This window comes from Lissotriton helveticus, chromosome 3_1 (genome assembly GCF_964261635.1).
Source record: "Lissotriton helveticus chromosome 3_1, aLisHel1.1, whole genome shotgun sequence".
Classification (NCBI taxonomy): domain Eukaryota; kingdom Metazoa; phylum Chordata; class Amphibia; order Caudata; family Salamandridae; genus Lissotriton; species Lissotriton helveticus.
The window spans coordinates 1502368264-1502388158 of NC_136061.1; the positions used below are offsets into that span (position 1 = coordinate 1502368264).

Here is a 19895-nt window from a genome sequence, read left to right on the forward strand (position 1 = left end):
TAGGTGCATGAGATCGATTCAGAAGAGCATATTTAGAGTCTAAAATCAGTAACTGCCATTTGGCAATCAGAGAAAACCTAGGTGAATAATAGGCAAGTATTCAGTGCCAGAGATCACACTGAGAGAATACCAAGGAAAAATACATCAGTCCCTTATGTGACTGAACTTGCTGCACTCTAAGAAAGCTGAGGGGAATCACTTCCTTTACTTCCTCTGATCAGTGGTCCACCAGTAGTCTCAGCTAACACCACAACATGTGCCATTGTTCCCCAGCTCTCTCAGACAAATCACTGACTGTCACCACACGCCTCTCAACTCCCACCCTGCTGTCAAAATCTGCAGAAAAATTTCTTGAGTAGAGAATTACCCCAGTTACTGATGTAAGAACACATAACATCCCAGCTTTGGAAAGCAAGAAGGCTCTTTTCGGCTATGTAAATCATGCATGCACAATAAATTAGCCAGCACAGGATTTAGCAATACTTTGAAAATAAGACTCTTAAGAGGAGAGCTCTAGATGCCGCTTTAAGATCTTGTCTGAGCAATACACAATGCACTTCAACAAGGAGGGCAGCAGAGGAGCATCTCAATAAACTTCGGAGGCTTCAACTAAGTTAGACGATGGGGAATGCAATCATTGCTAGGGCAGAGGGGCTGAGGAATTCTGACAGGTCCTAGTAAAGGAATTAAACAGGGGGAAGAAGACTGTGGCTTTTCTGAGAATGGCAAGCTATGGGATACCAGTCACATAAAATGATTTACGGGTGAAGCTCATCCTGAAAAACGACCTACGGCAAAGAGAGGTTCCATTTAATAAAAATGAAAAGGTGGTTAGATCTGCTCCAGGAATCCTTTATTTCAGAGCTCACAAGACTATATACCTGAAATCCTCCAAGTGTTTCTGAACCTCAGGGAAGACCTTTTCCTGCATATTTTGGATATAAACACGGTGTAGTTCCTCTGGAATGAGATCTGGACGCCTCTTCTCTGAGAAATAGAAGGATCTTGCGTTAACTTAAATTCTTTAAATATGTTTGTGAGCTTAAAGTGGAGTAGATGCGTTCAATGACATAATCGAGTTCCACATTCACTTCTAAATGCATCATCAGGATGTAACACATCATTCCCTTAATCTATTTGGATTTTTTTTTACCACAATGCACCATGAGTCAATGATGCACTGGTGTTGAGCAATCACTTCCCAAAATGTCACTATTGTGTAGTAGCAGACCACTCCCATACCAGCAACACCACTGAATTACTCACTCGTTGCGGTGGCTCAACCCAAAATATAAATCAAACCCCAAAAGGTAATGCTCCCCCACTCCCTTTGCTTCTAAATAAATGCAATCAGGAACTTGCCATTTCATCTACAATTATACATGTCCTATACTTTTCTTTTTCCTATACTGTATCAATAATCCAAAATTGCACCTGGATCCAAGATCTTCTTTCAAACAGCCATCAGTATCCAAAGCGTTCTAACCAAAATCCACCAGGAATCTGTAATTTCCTTCACAATGCACGAGCATCTATTCATTTTCTTCTATAGCGATTAAGGCGTACAAGGTTTTCTTGCATACAAACATCATAATTCCTGCCATCTTACACACAATTCTTGAGGATCCAGGGATTTTCCTTCCCAACAATACCAAATAGAAATGTGTGAAAAAGTGCCCTCTTTCTGCATGGTTGCCCCCAGTTTTTGCTGAATTGCTGATGTACTTTAACTGAGTGCGACCTGGGCTCCTGCTAATCAGGTACCCAGGGCCTATGTTCTTTCCATAAAACTGCATTGAAGCCTAAACCCAATTGGCATCTCTGGCCACAGGTCAGCCCCTGGTAAATGGTACCACAAGTACCCAGGGCACTGTGACCAGAGAAGGCCTCTAAGGGCTGCAGCACTTATTGTGCAACCCTTAGAGGTCCTGCACCCTGACACTCACACACTGCCTTGCAGGCTGCCTGCCTTGGTGCAGAACAAAGAGAAGAGTCGAAATGGCACACATCCCTGTGTGCCATGCCTACCACTCACTGCCCTGGCATAGATCAGTCACCCCTCTAGCTGGGTGCACTATACCAGTGGTGAGGGTACAGTTGCATGAGCCCTGTACCCCTACAGTGTCTAAGTCCATTCCTAGACATTGTAAGTGCAGTGTTGCCATTAAGAGTATATGGTGCTGGGAGTTTGTCATTACGAACTCCACAGCACCATAATAGCTACACTGAAAACTGAGAGGTTTGTACCAAACGTCTCAGCAAATTAAACCCAGACTGATGCTAGTGTGAGATTTAATGAAAAATGCACACAGCGGGCATCTTAGAGATGCCCCTGAAAACTAACCTACCACTAGTGTCCAGGCTGAGTGGCTGCTTTCAAATGCCACATCCAGACATGTTTCTGGAGCCCTGGGTTGACAGCCTGCTGCTCTCTGGGGCCTGAAACATTGCACATCCTGGGACGAGGTGCCAAGCCTTCTCCCCCAGGATGGGCAGGGTTCACGTAGGGGAAGCTTCAAAGGCTTGCCGCCTTTGTGAGCTTCCCTAGGCCACTTGCTGCTCTGAGCAACTGGTCCCCACTGATTCCGACTCCCACTTTGGGGCGCAGGAGAACCGGTGGGAAAAACAAGTGAGGAAGAGAGGCGTGCCCACCTCTGCCAACTCCACCCCTCACGTGGGGGAGGGGAGGTGAATCACAACTCACAGTCCACGCCATCTTGAAGATGGGGGGACTCAGCCAACCAAGGACAGGCTCATGCCCCCCTCCCACTGGAGAGTTGCATAATAGAGGGCATACCCAACCCTGGCCCACCCCTGCCTTAACGCCCATAAATCTAGTATTTTGAGGCACCCCTGAACCTTGCTTCCTCAGACAAGAAGAAACTACTAGAAGAAGAAGAAGAAGGACTGAACAGCCGTGCAACAGCTAACAAGAGAAAGACGCCCACTGACTTGTCCCCAGCCCTACCGACCTGTCTCCACCTCAAACCTGCTCCTGGGAAATCATGGTGTGTCTTGCAGTCAGCAACCACGAAAACCCTGGAGGACCTTCCTGCCTTCATCCACAAAGACTTTGTCTCCCGTGAACACCGGATTTGTTCATCTGCAACCTCTGGGCTTGGCCGGAGACCGCACCACTATGCACCGGCCGTCCACAGCCCGAGCTTGAGTGGGAACACACCACAAGGAGGTCACCCCGGCGATCCTGACCCGAGATCTGGCGACCCTTGACCTGCCTCAAGCCTCCAACCAACACCTGCAGTCTAAACTCAGAAGGCCCCCCTAACCGAGACAAGGAGCTGGTAAGAAGATCCGACCCCAAAAGGCACCCCTGCACCCAACGCCCCACTGCCTTATGTTCCCAAACCGACAGTGCCTAACCAACCCCTAACTTCCCAACTTACCTCTTGAAGTGGTGGTTTCACCCAGAAGGCCTTCGTCCCCAAGCCTGCAGTGTCTTTACAAACCGAAGGTTCTCCATTGAATACAACAGGGCGTCCGATGTCGAAATAGCACCCTGTACCTGTCCACCCTTGTGCCACTGAGGGTGCACCTTTGGTGCTAATTTGTTTCCCCATTTGCCCTAAGCTAAAGTCCAGGAACTTTGCTCCCACAACCCAGTGGTCTGCTTGCCAGCGGCCACCAACTGGAGCCCCCTATCCCCCATTGGATAACATTGGGCCTCAGCACTCTGCACCCGGCTGCCCTAGCGGCACTGAGGGTGTAACAAGAGTGCATCCTTGACCCGGGGGATCCCCGAGTCTACCCCAGAACCTCAACTCCCACTACCAAATACTTGCCTCAAAACCAATAACACTATTTATCTCCATAGGATAACGTTGACTGTTCTTCTGTGAAACGTTTCAAAGTGTGGGTTTGAGAAACTAAAGAAATTCTTTAAAATCGACTAATCTAACAAAAACGATTTTACTAACCTGTTTTCAGGATAGTCCCAGAGTAGTATGTAGGTATACTACTCTGTGTAAGCCTATAAACTCAAAAGTTACTTACCTGCTATTTTACTGAAAAGCCTATTCAAGTCTATGTACTGCATTTACTAAGTATTGCATTTCTCTGCATCCATCCTGTAAAACAAATCAAAGTGCACATACAATTATCATTCAAACTGTATTTCAATTGCATTACCACTGTAAAGTACGTATTGCTTACCTGTGCCTGGATCTAGAAAATAAAATAACTAAAAGAATATTTTTATGCAAAAACAATTGTTCGGAAGTTCAGTCTTTCAGTGTGTGAATTCATTTGCTGAGTGTGTACAACAAGTGCTTAACACGGTCCTCTGATACTGGCTTACTGCTCTACCACACTACCACAAATAGAGAGTATGGTTCTATCTAACTTTCCCTCTGCCTACCTTTGGGGTTCCACTGGACTCTGTGCACACTATACTTCACTTTGGTATGGTATATGTAGAACCAGCTTCCTATATTGGTGGATCAGCGGTGGGATATACAACGTTGCATTTATTGGACTACTTGGTTATCACCTGATCTTTAGAATTCTGATTTTTCAAATTGGCATGGTTTGCAAAATTACTAAAAGTCTTGTTAGGGTCTTGGTTAAGTCCCTTTAGAATATTAGAAAATAAAAAGTCACTGTAGCTAGGGCTAGAGGGGTTAGACTTTTTTTTTACAATCTCTCAAAATAAGAACCCAGCTGTTAGTGAAAATAACCATAATGACAGAGAACCAGGTTTAGGAGCTCTACCTCACACCCCTTATCTTCACTTGTCTTTCCAGGAGATAAGGTCCCTATGCAAACTTAAAAACACAAACATGAGGTCCCATCCCATCAAACAAAAGCTCCAGGAGCTGTTGGCTGGGTGTGCAAAGGACCACCCATCTGAAAGTGGTGAAGACCAGTCAGATGAGGAAGCAGAGGAAGGGGATGACCAGGTACAACACCCCCTTTCACTTCCTAGGGAGACAAGGGTCCAAGTACCCTTGACTCCAAGAGTAGAACTCTCAGTGTCTAGATCTCACACAGGTGGATCAGGAACCACTGAGGACATTAGGACATTGAGGACAGCCTCAATGAGGAGGGCAGCCTTTTAGTAAGGCTGACCAAAGGACTGGCTCTAGAGACCAGGTTGCTGGCTCTAGAAAGAGAGAGAGCAGAGATGGGCCTAGCACCCATCAATGGTGGCAGCAATTTACTTAATAAGGATAAAGAGCAATCTTATGATCCTAAAATCCCCAAAGGGGTTGCCACTAAATATTAAGAGAGTGATGATATAAAAAATGGTTCACAGCCTTTGAGAGGGCTTGTGAAGTGAGAAAAGTGAAAGAAGTCACACTGGGTGGCACTTCTTTTGGAACTGTTCTCTGGTAACTACAGAGACAGACTCCTGCCCCTTTCTGGGGCAGATGCTGGGTCTTATGACCTCATGAAGAGAACTCTGATTGATGGATTTGGACTTACAAGTGAGGAATACAGAATTAGATTCAGGCAGGCTCACAAGACCCAAAAGCAATCCTGGATTGACATTGTAGACTACTTGGTTAAAACACTAGATGGTTGGTTAACTGGACACAATGTGCATGATTTCAATGGACTTTACAATCTGTTTATGAAAGAACATATTTTAAGTAATATCACTAATGAAAAGTTACATCAGCATTTGGTAGACCTAGGCCTAATTTCTCCCCAAGAATTAGGAAAGAAGGCAGACCACTGGGTCAAGACAAGGGTGACAAAGACAACCACTGGGGGTGACCAAAATAAAGGGGTTACAAACCCTCCCCAAAACTCTTCCCAGTCCATTAATGGGTACATGGGAAAGAACGTTGATCCTTTAAAGGCCTGGTGTAACAACTGTAATATGTTGGGACACTTAACTGGAGATGCAGTTTGCCCAAACAAGAAGGGCACTAGTACTACTACAGCTACTCCTGGGGTAGCAAGTCTCTAGATGGGATCAACAGTGCCTAGAGCAAATTGGGTTGCACGCTGAAGCAGTTCTAGTTTCAGAAGGGGAAATTGAGTTTGCCATTGTAGCTGTGTGGCCACCCAACTTAAAAAAATACTTACAATACCCTTGAACTAATGGAACTAGGATAGACACTCTGAGGGATACAGGTGCCAGTGTCACTATGGTGAGACACACACTGGTTTCCCCTGAGCAACACTTGATTGGGAGAACTTACCCAGTCACCAATGCTGACAGTGTAACCACTAACCATGCAATGGCTATGGTGACAATAGACTGGGGGGCGGGGCAGGGGGGTTACTCGCCTGAAACAGTAGTGGTCTCTCCAAAGCTACCAGCTGCATGTCTGCTTGGCAATGACCTGGAAACCTCAGTAAGGGCGGAGGTTGAACTGAAACCCCATGCAGCAATGCTAGTCATCCCTGAATTGTTGTGTGTAAAAACAAGAGCACAGAGCAAGAGACAGGTTGAAAAAGAAATGTTGGAGCCTGAAAGTATGGCTCAAACATCCAAGAGAAAAGGTAAGAAGACTGGGGAACCAGCTTCTGTACAGCAAAAGAATCAGGACCCCAATCCTCAGGGAGAGGACTTGGACACCCCAGAGGTTACTGCGCCCATGGAGCTTGACCCTTACCAGGGGGGCCCTCTAGGAAAGGGCTGTGCCTTGGACAGCATGTCTGTCCAACTTTTGAAAGCCTGAGGCAGCAAGCTGCTGCACAGGAAAAGGGAGATCTCAGTGGTACCCACAGCGTTTATTGGGAAGAGGGACTACTGTATACTGAGGCCAGAGACCCCAAACCTAGAGCCACTAGGAGAGCGGTAGTGCTTCAGAAGTACAGGGAGTTTCTCCTAACTTTAGCTCAAAATATCACCATAGCTGGACATCTGGGCCAAACCAAGACTTGGGAAAGGCTAGTTAGCCACTTTTACTGGCCCCAGATGCACCAAAAAGTAAAGAGGTTTGTCAGCTCCTGTGTCAATTGTCAGGCCAGTGGCAAGAATGGAGGCACCTCAAAGACCCCCCTATTACCACTACCTCTGGTGGTGGTTCCTTTTGAAAGGGTAGGTGTGCACATAGTAGGTCCACTTGAACCTCCCACAGCATCAGGGAACAAATTCATTCTAGCGGTAGTGGATCATGCCACTAGGTACCCTGAAGCAATTCCCCTTAGGAGTACTACAGCTCCTGGAGTTGCCAAGGCCCTCATTGGTGTCTTCACCGGAGTAGGGTTTCCTAAGGAGGTGGTTTCAGACCTGGGCACAAGCAGAACACCCAAAAGGGTTATCCATGTGAACCGCCTAAAGCTCTACCATGACAGGGCTGACATCACCATGCTGATGGTGACTGACGAGGAGCAGGAGACAGAGTGAACCTCTCCCTGACCTCCTCTCATACAGCCCAAAAGATGAGTCAGTGGATGGAGTTGTCTTTTCAAACCCCGTCTCTGCCCAACGGCAGACTGATTGCAAGCAAGTCTTGCAGCAGTATGCTAAGCTCTTTTCCTTGACCCCCTAGTCAGACAAACTGGTGTACCCATGATGTGGACACTGGTGACAGTTCACCTTTGAAACGGAAAATCTATAGACAGTCTGACCAAGTCAAGGCAAGCATCAGAGCTGAAGTCAGGAAGATGCTGGAGTACGGGGTTATTGAACCCTCTGAGAGCCCCTGGGCCAGCCCAGCCCAGTGGTTCTAGTCCCCAAACCCCATCCACAGGGTGGAAGGAGAGAAATGAGGCTCTGTATGGACTATAGAGGGCTCAACTCGGTCACCAAGACAGATGCTCACCCTATCCCAAGAGCAGATGAGTTGATAGACAAATTTGGTGCAGCCAAATTTCTAAGTACCTTTGACTCAACTACAAGGTACTGGCAAATTGGCATGGCCCCAGGAGCAAAAGAAAAGACATCATTCTCTACACCTGATAGGCATTATCAGTTTACTATTATGCCCTTTGGTTTAAAGAATGCCCCTGCCACCTTCCAGAGGTTGGTGAACTAAATCCTTCCTGGATTGGAATCCTTCAGTGCAGCTTAACTAGATGATATTGTGGTCTTTAGCTCCACCTGGCAGGATCACCTGATCCACCTTGGGAAGGTTTTAAATGTCCTGAAAACTGCAGGCCTAACTATCAAGGCATCCAAATGCCAGATAGGGCAAAGAATTGTGGTGTACTTGGGACACCTTGTTGGTGGAGGCCAGGTACAACCCTTACAGCCCAAGATGCAGGCCCTCCTGGACTGGGCAGCTCCAACAACCCAGACCCAAGTCAAGGCATTCCTTGGCTTGACTGGGTACTACAGGAGGTTTGCGAAGGGCTATGGGTCCATTGTGGCTCCCCTCATAGAACTCACCTCCAAGAAGATGCCCAAAAAGGTAAACTGGACAGTTAGTTATCAAAAGGCTTTTGACACCCTGAAAAAGTTTATGTGCTCAACACCAATGTGAGAAAGTGAGTTTCTGTTGCAGTACCCCCCCCCCCCACACACTTTTTTCCTGATACCTGATGCACTTTTCCTCAGTGTGCACTGGGTCCCTGCCAATCAGGTACCCAAGGCCTGTGTTCCTTCCCTAAAAACTGTACTAAAGCCTAAACCCAATTGGCATCTCTGGCCACATGTCAGCCCCTAGTAAATGGTACCCTAGGTACCCAGGGCATTGTGACCAGAGAAGACCCCTAAGGGCTGCACCACTTATTGTGCCACCCTTAGGTGCCCTGTACCCTGACACACACACACAGGCTTTGCAGGATGAGTGTCCTGGTGCAGAACTAAACAAAGAGTCAACATGGCACACATCCCCGTGTGCCATGCCCACAAACTGACTGCCCTGGCATACATCAGCACTTCTCTAGCTGGGTGCCCTATGCCAGAGGTGTGGGCACAGGTGCATGAGCCCTGTGCCCCTATGGTACCCAGGGTCATTCCTGGACACTAAGTGCAGTGATGCCATTAAGAGTATATGGTGCTGGGAGGTTGTCATTACGAACTCCACAGCACCATAATAGCTACACTGAAGGCTGACAAGTTTGATATAAAACTTCTCAGCACATTAAACCCACACTGAGGCTAGTGTGGGATTTAATGTAAAATGCACTACCGAGGGCATCTTAGAGATGCCCCTTGAAACCTAAACCTACAATCCATGTCTTGTTTGAGAGGTTGCCTAGGCTGCCACACAGCAGACATGTTTCTGGACCCCTGGGTGGAGAGCTCCCGCTCTCCTGGACCTGCAACAATGTACATCCTGGGACGAGGTGCCAAGCCTCCTCCCCCATGATGGGCAGGGGAAGCTTCAAAGGCATTCTGCCTTTGTGAGCTTCTCCAGAGCACTTGCTGTACTCAGCAACTGGCCCCCACCAGTTCTGACCCCCACTCTGGCGAGAAGACTGGCGGGAAATCCTACGTCAGAAAGGGGGGGTGCCAGCCTGTGCCAACCCCACCCCTCAGGTGGGAGAGGCGAGGTGAAGCATGACCCTGGGCCCCGGCCATCTAGAAGATGGGGAGCCCTGCCCAATCACAGCTAGGCTCCTGCCCCCCTCCCACAGGAGAGGAGCAGGCTAGGGGTGTACACACCCCCAGGACAGGGACCCATTGGTCCCTGCCCTTGCTCTACCTGTAACGCCCCTAAATTCAGTATTTAGGGGCACACTGAACCTTTTTCCACAGCTCCAGATTCCGAAACAAGAAAGAAGAACAAGGAACAAGAAGACCTGCCGCGCAGTTGCTAAAAAGAGGAGGACACCAACTGATTTGGCCCCTGCCCTACTGGCCTGTCGACCCTCGAACCTGCTCCTGCTAAACCCGGCATCTCCAGTGGTCAGCAACCTCAAAAACCCCGGAGGACCGAAATGCCTTGTGACTCGGACTACCTGTGTCTCCCATGAGCAGCGGTACTGCTCAAAGCCAGTAACAAGCCCTGGCATCAGCCTGGAACCGCGAACCCTGACCACTCTGCACCCGCCAAACCTGGCCTGTGCTGGGGTGAATCAAGACCCTGAGGATGCCCCACCGGTGATTCGGACATGGAATCCATTGCCCAAGTACCCTCCTCGACGACCCCAATGACGCCTGCAGCCTCGGGACAAAGGACCCCTCAGACCACGACCACCAGGGGGTAAGATTTCCCGACCTCAAAAGACACCCCTGCACCTAACGCCCCACAGCCCCCGGTGCCCAACTCTGGGGTGCCTACCTATCCTCCAAGATCCCAACTTACCCCTCGAAGTGTTTGTCACACAAGAGAATCCTCCGTCCCCGAGCCTGCAGCCTTTGTTCCCTTTTCAAGATACCCATTGAATAACATTGAGCACCCGGCGGATCAAAAGCACCTTGCACCCAGTCGCCCGAGTGGCCTTGGCAGTGCAACCTTTGTCCTATTCTACTTCCCCATTTGCCCTGAGCAAGTTACCAGGAGTCCAGCTCCCACAGCCGCATGGCCTGCTAGCCAGCAGCCACCCACCGAAGGCCCCGTGCCTCTCATTGGATAACATTGGGCCTAACTACCTCTGCACTCGGCTGGCCCTGTGCCGCTGAGGGTGTGCCAACTGTACCTACCTGACCCTGGGGGACCCCTGAGTTTATGCCCAGAACCTTAACTTCACCAGTCAGCGTACTCACCTGAAAACCGATAACTCACTTTCCTGCCATAGGAGAACATTCACTGGTTTGACTCGAAAAATCTTCTAAGTGTGAAGTTTTGAAACTCTAAAATATTCCTATAAAATCAGCCGAATACCGAAGTCTGAAGTACTCACCTGGGATCAGGAGAGAAGCCAGTACTGTACCTTGTAGCCCAGTACTGAACCGCAAAAGTAATCCTAACCGGGTTTACTAGTAACCTGAATTTTCTACATAGGAATCCATTGTCTGCTTTTCTATGAAATTTCTTCTGTCTACTTTTGAAAACTTGAAATATTCCTTACAAATCGTACCTACTACTGAAACGTAATTACTTACCTGTCTTAAGTAGAGACCCCAGTGCTGGACCTAGGAGCCCAGTACTGGATTAGACAAGTAACGAGAACGTACTTTACCTGTAACCTGAATTTTCTCCCATTGGATAACATTGCTAGATTTTCACTGAAACATTTCTAAGTGTGAACTTTTAAAATACCTTTTATTCTTAAAAAATCATTGCAATAACCACAACGTTTTTACTAAACTGTTTTCAGCTTAGACCCCAGGCCTGAATCTAGGATACAGTCCTGGAGTTACAAAAGTAATCGATAAAATAATCAGCTGTATTTATGTAGAAAAACCTATTGAGCTCAATGTTAAATTGTGTTTAGAATTGTGTTGCCTACTGCAACCATTGTACCTATTGCGTTTACAAAGTGTATTGCCTCTTTGCAAAGTAATTACATGAGAGTACTCATATCAAGAAAAGTATATTTTGATACCTGTTGGCTCTAAAAATAAAACAACTATGTCTTTGGATATGAAAACAATTGGCCTAGAGTTCAGTTCTTGAGTGTGTGAAATCTTTTGCTGACTGAGTGTGTGTGTACAACAAATGCTTTACACTGTCCTCTGGTACTGCCTTACTGCTCGACCAAGCTACCACCTTAGAGAGTAAGGTCAGACTTGACTTTAACCTCTGTTATACCTCTGGGGATTGTGGACTCTATACACACTGTACCTTACTTTGGACCAGTACATATAGAGCCACTTTCTCACAACCAAATCTCAAAGCTCCAGGCAGATCATTGTGCAGACTGATGCCTCTGAGCTAGGGATAGGAGTAGTCCTATCCCAGACCAATGATGAAGGCCAAGACCAACCTGTTGCGTTTATAAGCAGATGGCTTCTCCCCAGAGAGAAGCGTTGGAGTGCCTTTGCTGTGGTTTGGTACCTGAAGAAACTGACACCATACTTGTTTGGTACTCACTCCCTAGTTCAAACTGATCACAGACCTCTCAGATGGCTAATGCAAATGAAAGAAGAAAATCCTTCACTGTTGAGGTGGTCCATCTCCCTACAGGGAATAGAATTTGTAGTGGAACACAGACCTGGGACTGCCCATGCCAATGCAGATGGACTTTCCATGTTCTTCCACATAGAAGTTGAAGACTATCTAGGGAAAGGTTAGTCTAATCCTCTTTCGTTTGGGAGGGGGGGGGGGGTTGTGTGAGAAAGGGCCCTCTTTCTGCATGGTTGCCCCCAGTTTTTGCATATTTGCTGATGTACTTTGACTGAGTGTGACCTGGGCTCCTGCTAATCAGGTACCCAGGGTCTATGTTCTTTCCCTAAAACTGCATTGACGCCTAAACCCAATTGGCATCTCTGGCCACAGGTCAGCCCCTGGTAAATGGTACCACACGTATCCAGGTCAATGTCACCAGAGAAGGCATCTAAGGGCTGCAGCACTTAATGTGCCACCCTTATAGGTCCTGTACCCTGACACTTACACACTGCGTGTCTTGGTGCAGAACAAAGTGAAGAGTCTACATGGCCATGCTTACAACCCCCTGCCCTGGCATAGATCAGTCACCCCTCTAGCTGGGTGCACTATACCAGTGAAGAGGGTACAGGTGCATGAGCCCTGTAACGCTGCAGTGGCTAAGTCCATTCTCAGACATTGTATGTGCAGTACTGCCATTAAGAGTATATAGTGCTGGGAGTTTGTCATTACGAACTCCACAGCACCATAATGGCTACAATGAAAACTGAGAGATTTGGTATCAACTTCTCAGCACATTAAACCCACACTGATGCCAGTGCGGGATTTAATGACAAATGCACACAGAGGGCATCTTAGAGATGCCCCCTAAAAACTAACCTAACACTAGTGTCCAGGCTGAGTGGCTGCTTTCAGCTGCCACCACCAGACATGTTTCTGGATCCCTGGGTCGAGAGCCTGCTGCTCTCTGGGGACTGAAACAATGCACATCTTGGGATGAGGTGCCAAGCCTCCTACACCAGGATGGGCAGGGTTTACGAAGGGGGAGCTTCAAAGGTTTGCCGCAATTGTAAGCTTCCCCAGGGCACTTGCTGCTCTCAGCAACTGGTCCCCACTGGTTCTGACTCCCACTTTGGGCAGGAGAACCGGCTGGAAAAACAAGTGAGGAAGAGAGGTGTGCCCACCTCTGCCTACTCCACCCCTCAGGTGGGGGAGACGAGGTGAAGCACAACTCTCAGTCCACGCCATCTTGAAGATAGGGGGACTCAGCCAACCAGAGACAGGCTCATGCCCCCCTCCCACTGGAAAGTGGCATAATAGGGGTATACCCACCCCAGGGAAGGGACCCACTGGTCCCGGCCTTCTACCTACCTGTAACGCCCCTAAATCTAGTATTTAGAGGCACCCCTGAACCTTGCTTCCTCAGACAAGAAGAACTTACAAGAAGAAGAAGGAGGAACGAACAGCCGTGCAGCAGCTAACAAGAGGAAGACGCCCACTGACTTGGCCCCAGCCCTACTGGCCTGTCCCCACCTCGAACCTGCTCCTGCAAAATCCCGGTGTATCCTGCAGTCAGGAACCTCAAAAACCCTGGAGGACCTGCCTGCCTTCATTCACAAAGGCTTTGTCTCCCGGGAACACCGGATTTGTTCATCTGCAACCCCTGGCCTTGGCCGGAAACTGCAAATCGGCACCAATCAGCACCCGCCTCCAACAGCACTAGCTCGAGTGGGAAAACACTACAAGGAGTTTACCCTGGTGATCCTGATCCGAGATACGGCGACTCCTGACCTGCCTCAAGCCTCCAGCCGACGCCTGCAGTCTAAATCCAGAAAGCCCCCCTAACCGCGACCAGGAGCTGGTAAGGAGATCTGACCTCAAAAGGAACCCCTGCACCTGACGCCCCACGGCCTAGTGTGCCCAAACAAACGGTGCCTAACCAACCCCTAACTTCCCAACTTACCTCTCAAAGTGGTGGTCGCATCCAGAAGACCTTCGTCCCCAAGCCTGCAGAGTCTTTTCAAACCAGAGGTTCTCCATTGAAAACAAAAGTTCAGTCTTTAAGTGTGTGAATGAATTTGCTGTCTGAGTGCGTACAACAAGTGCTTAACACTGTCCTCTGATACTGCCTTACTGCTCGACCACACTACCACAAATCGAGAGTAAGGTTCTATCTAACTTTATCTCTGCCTACTTTTGGGTTTCCACTGGACTCTGTGCGCACTATACCTCACTTTGGCATAGTATATACAGATCCAACTTCCTACAAAAGGCCATCTCTATCAGTGTTGCATTATCCAAACCTTTCATAACACAATACAGCAGAAACACAGACTTCAGTGCACCATCATAGAAGTACTGGTTTCATGTCACAATTCACCTGATTTTCTTCCACAATGTAATGGGGTCCCATGATTTTGTCTACCAACACACAATCATCTAGTGATCCTCTTCCACAAAAAACAACATCTCTCTTACTCTGCCTTCCAACACCAACCACAATGGATTTTCTCTCTGCCATGCAAAACTACAGTCAAACTTTAAACTCTTGCCTCCACAGCAATGCATCATATATATATATTAGTCCAATGCTGACCATCTTTTACCTAGATCCGAGGCAATATCTTCAGGGACCGAAACTTTAAGATGCTGGAAGAAAAAAAGAAATTACTCAGTTAGGACTTGGTGAATGATTAAAAGCCGACAGTAGAAAGATATAACAATACGAAAGCACAGAGTAAGACCTGCTCACAATACCTGCCTGACGGAGGGTTTTCCAAACTAAGAAGGAGCAAACAAAAAACAGATACATTTAACTTCTGCACAAGAGATAGGTTCAGGAATATGAATGCTTGTTGCACAGATCTGTATCCTATTTAATTGGTTCGAATTTCTGCGTGGCCTATTCAACAGGCTGTTATCATCTGAAACTAATAAATCTAACAGCACAAACATCAACATATTTTTTTTTGCCAGTGTGTCAAGGCAGCAGGCTTGAGTCAGGAAGCACTTTGTAAATATTACGTTGCAACATGAGTGCTGGGAAACTGCAATACCTGTATGAACAAGCATTGGCAAAGCCAATAGGCCTAGTCTCTGCCAGAGCTATTAGTTTAGTTTATTTTAGCTGTGCTGTACTGTATGTTGAATGTTTTATTATAAACTGCTATGAAACAGCCATTAGTTTTTTGTTACTTATTAATGCGTGAGGGCTGGTATTACCTTTGAATTAAAATGAGATATGGAAGGGAAGTAGCAACACGAACAATGGCTTACTTAAGTATTATGATATAGTGAACATTGCGCTTTTTTATGGGGGGTTGGTGTGCTTAATATAGAGAATGGGATGGCTAGTAGTAGGTAATAAGAAAGGTGGATAATGGATAGTGTAATAGTAAATATACATCATGTTTAGTGGAAAGGACTCTTTAATTTTAAATGACCAAATAATTTAAATGGATGTAAATGGTGCAAATTCATTAAAGTGCACATATTGAAATAAATGAGATTTCCCCCATAACACTGGAAGTAAAGAGAGCTGGGAAGTACGAGTTACTTACCTTCAGTAACGATGTATCCGGCAGAGACGATTCTAGTCGCAGATTCCTTCATGTAGAATTATCCCCAGGCGTGAGACTGGATCGGGAAACTTTTTGCCACAGCATCCCTGCACGCCGGGGGCGGGGCGACATCACGCGACTCCGCCCAGGCGTCGTCCGCGTACGTGACGTCAGCGAGGTCACATAAGTCTCACCCCGGCACGCCTACGTCAGTTTTCTTCTGAGAACTTTTCCGCACCACAATGCGGAGCCATCAAACAAAAAACTGTGAGAGCGTGGGAACAGTGTGTGAAAGAGTATACAAATAAGGGAAGAGACCCCATAGGAAACAGTGCAACACCGCAGTGTCCATGGGCAGGGAGAGAAAGAAGAACAGGGCAGGGAGAGAAAGAAGAACAGAGCAGAGCCCTAAGCAGCTACCCTGCCAATTCATATACAGCCACCTCCCCCCCCTCCCTCAGAGACAGGGAACCTGCGTAAAAAGTCATGACACATGTAGCAGGTCTACAACCCACACCCTGAAACAAGGAAAGGGAGACAGTCCCAACAGGAACAACCAACCTCCAAACCACCCAGCATAGAGGGCAACCGCCCCCTGAGAAACAGGGGTAAGGACGACCAAAGGACCCCAACTCAGAGGAGCAGAGGGGCCAGGACCCTTAGCAAGAAGAGGGAGGGAGGAAGGGTAGAGATTGGAGGCAAACCCCCCCCCAACCTGAGTAGCGGGGCATAGGATCACCCGAACACCAACTTCCCAGAACCAAGGGGAGGGAAGAACAGCAACCAGACAGAGCCACCGTTAAGAGCAAAAGAAGGTACTCGCAGAGGTCATAGCCCCCCACCGGGAGGCAAGTACCGAAGACTGGCCATGGGGTCCTCGCAGAATGGGGAGGAAGGGCGGGCCGTGAAGGAATTTGCGGCTAGAATCGTCTCTACCAGATACATTGTTACTGAAGGTAAGTAACTCGTACATCTTTTAGAGACTACTAGCCACAGATTCCTTCATGTAGAATAGATACCCTAGCAATACCCACGGGAAAGGAGGGTCTGCGAAGGAACCCCACCAGTCTGGACAGGACAGGTGGCCCACAGGGGACCAGACCTGTAGACCAGGGAGTAACCTCGTCCCTACCAGGCAAGAGGACCCCCACAAGTCAAACACCAGCAACCCCAAGAGGGATGTAGAAGGAAGAAGGAAGAGTGAAGGGGCCTGCACACTCCCTACAGAGGGACCAAGGGCAAGGCCGGAGAGGCCGAAGCACCTCACTCCACCCTTAAGGCAACAGAGATTCCACTCAAAGCCAGGACAGGCAGAAGAAGCTTAGAGGGCGCAAGGAAACAAAGGAAAGAGACAAGCCCACCCAGAGGGAAGACAACAGTCCAGCCAGAACTGCATGCCAGAAACCGGTCCTAGGAAGCTTGTTTCCGGTCCAGGGAAGGCATGGCTTGCCAGTTCAGGCTGGACTGTTCCCATGAGGCACAGGGTCAGACTGATTTCCATATGGCCATGTCTGAACTGGGGTGGCAGAGTGGGCTAAAGAACGGTGATGGATTAAACCCAGATCTGTTGACTGGGAGTGAGTGTTTCATTGGTTCAGATGCTCCGTCCATCACCACCCCCTTTTGTACCGCTCTGTTCGCCATAAATTAGCAGGGTATGCTCAGACGTGAGTCCCTTGCTCACTTTGCCACTTGATTCAAGCAAGCATGGCTGAAGACGGCTGGAATGCCAGAAACCGGTCCTAGGAAGCTTGTTTCCGGTCCAGGGACGGCATGGCTCGGCAGTTCGGGCTGGACTGTTCCCATGAGGCACAGGGTCAGACTGATTTGCATATGGCCATGTCTGAACTGGGGTGGCAGAGTGGGCTAAAGAACGGTGATGGATTAAACCCAGATCTGTTGACTGGGTGCGAGTGTTTGATTGGTTCAGATGCTCCGTCCTTCACCACCCCCTTTTGTACCGCTTTGTTCACCATAAGTTGGCAGGGTATGCTCAGACGTGAGTCCCTTGCTCACTTTGCCACTGGATTCAAGCAAGCCTGGCTGAAGATGGCTGGAATGCCAGAAACCGGTCCTAGGAAGCTTGTTTCCGGTCCAGGGAAGGCATGGCTTGGCAGTTCGGACTGGACTGTTCCCATGAGGCACAGGGTCAGACTGATTTGCATATGGCCATGTCTGAACTGGGGTGGCAGACTGGGCTAAAGAACGGTGATGGATTAAACCCAGATCTGTTGACTGGGTGTGAGTGTTTGATTGGTTGGTTGGTTCAGATGCTCCGTCCATCACCACCCCCTTTTGTACCGCTTAGAACGGCAGCTAAAGCCTAAGCCGCAAGAAGCAAGAAGGACACAGAAGCATCCCAGCTATCAGCACAAGAGCAGGAAGGAGAGGAAATGCCTGGACCCACTACTACAGGGTCGCGCACACAACCTCAACAAGCAATAGCAACATACAGAAACGCCATGGAGAACGGGCATCAAAGGCAACTAGCACTCCCCAGCGGAATATAGCTATACAACAGCTACCACTACCCCACATAGGGTATGGTAAGTCCCTAAAACACGGGAACCATCTTTGGAAGAACTTCCGCAGCAGAGGAGAAAGCAAAAGCATCACAGGGGAAAAAAGACAGCCCAGTGGAAGGCTTGACATCTGCCCAAAGAAATACAGAAGGTGTAATCTCAGGGCCAAGTCTGTGTAACAATTCCAGCAAAAACACACACACAAAGGCAACAAGGGCCGTCCAGCAGCCAACAATCAAAGTCCCAGCAATGAGGACACAATGGCCAGCAAACACCACCTACGCAAGGGCATCGAAAAGGCCCATACCCAGCTAAACTCAGCAATCACTGAGGAGGAGGAGGAGAATAAGGCGGAGGAGGAGGAGGAGGAGGACGGAGCCCCGCCAGGAACCTCTGGATGGCGGAGTCAGCCGGGGCATGGAACAACAGGCTGCCATCAAACAGAAGGTCAATGAGCCACACCCAAATGTTTTCAGAGAACACTCCATCCCGAAGCCAAACATGGTGATGGAGGGCGACTGAGGAAGCCATGTCCCAGCACCTCCGAGATGTCCAGAGCACAGCGGAGAATAAACGCCGCCAGCTCCCGCCCATCCAAAGCATGATGCCGTAAGTTCACCTGAACAGTCTCCTGGGAAGCCGCAGATCCCAGAGACTCAGCCGAGTCCCACAAACAAGAAGAGGCCCTCGCCAATACACACAAGGTGTAAAGGGCCCGCAGGGCAGCACTGGTCGAGGTGAACATGTTGCGCCCCCAAGAGTCCAGCGACGGCAGATTCAACAATGGCGGCAGAGAGGGAAAAGCGGTCCACAAAAGGGGAGTGGCAGCAGGGGGGTGGAGGGAGAGGCACGCAGGGTCACGCTCCGCCGGAAGGTGTCGTTGCAGAAGGTGTTGAGGCACCGGGACCCCCGAGGGACCCCGAGGCAGGACGCCTCCAAGCCCTCGTCAGGGAAGAAAGGAGCGAACCCTCAAAGGGGAGCAGGATCTCCCTCCCACCAGAGCCCTGGTAGAGAACCACCAAGACATGGTGCGCCGGGAAATGAGCAATCGGGTCCCCAATGCGCAGAATGCCCACAGCCATTGACACTGCGTGAGCGAAGGCCGCACCCGCCTCTGTAGAGCCCAGCGGAGAAGAAAGCAGTTCTGCCGCCTGCATGGAGGAATGAGAGGGACCGGGGGAGTGACACGAAGCCCTCCGCCAGCCTCGGCCCAGAATGTTACGGAGGTGGTCCAGCGACCCATGCAGCGGCGCCAGGGATGAACCAACCTCCGACTCTCCCTCCGACGAGGCAGCCGCCCGCGGGGAGGGACGAGAAGGGCCCGGAGGGGGACGAGGAGTCCCCACCCCACCTCGACCCAGAGTGGGACGAGGAAAGGTCACCGACCCCTGTGGCGCTGCCCGAAGCAGGCACCGGCACCGTGGCAGCGTCAGCTCAGCCTTGGACGAGGCCTTCGCCTGCCCAGAAGGCCGAGCGGGGCTCGGGGATGCGACCCGAGCCCCGGCAACCTCCCGCGACACGGTGGAGAGGAGGCCGAAACACGGGGCTGAATCACCCGCAGAGAGTCCACGCCCCCGGAAGGCAGAACACCAGTCCCCGGGGGCAACACTTACCCAACGGGGAGCGACTCTCTAGCGACATCGGAGAAGGACGAGGACCATGGCCCTATCTGAAGCTGTCTGCCGAGGCTGATCGAGGGGAGGAGGTCGATCTGGGGAGATGGGCCGATAGAAGTTTCATTTGGCGCTCCCGCCGCGACTTTGGCTTCAACTGTTGGCATGCCTCACAATCAGTGGTGCCGTGATCCTCCCCCAAACACCACATACAAATGAGATGAGGGTCCGTGGCCAACATAAGACGCCAACAAGACGTGCAAGTTTTGAAGACCGAAGGCATTCGCACACTGTTCCACCAAGACAGAAGACAAAGGTGAGAAAAAAAGGGCCCCAAACAGGCCCGCA

At 49.4% G+C, this 19895-nt stretch overlaps 1 protein-coding gene across 3 annotated transcripts in view; it reads right to left on the reverse strand.

The window, feature by feature from the left end:
- The window catches only part of ARHGEF12 (Rho guanine nucleotide exchange factor 12), a 926126-nt gene that overhangs the window by 564763 nt on the left and 341468 nt on the right, over positions 1–19895 (reverse strand). For all 3 annotated transcript variants that reach the window (XM_078682163.1, XM_078682161.1, XM_078682160.1), the window contains 2 exons: positions 14459–14501; positions 882–987 (listed from right to left, as the gene is read on the reverse strand). In XM_078682163.1, the coding sequence (XP_078538289.1) occupies positions 882–987; positions 14459–14501 (149 nt within the window). The remainder of the gene's footprint in view (positions 1–881; positions 988–14458; positions 14502–19895) is intronic.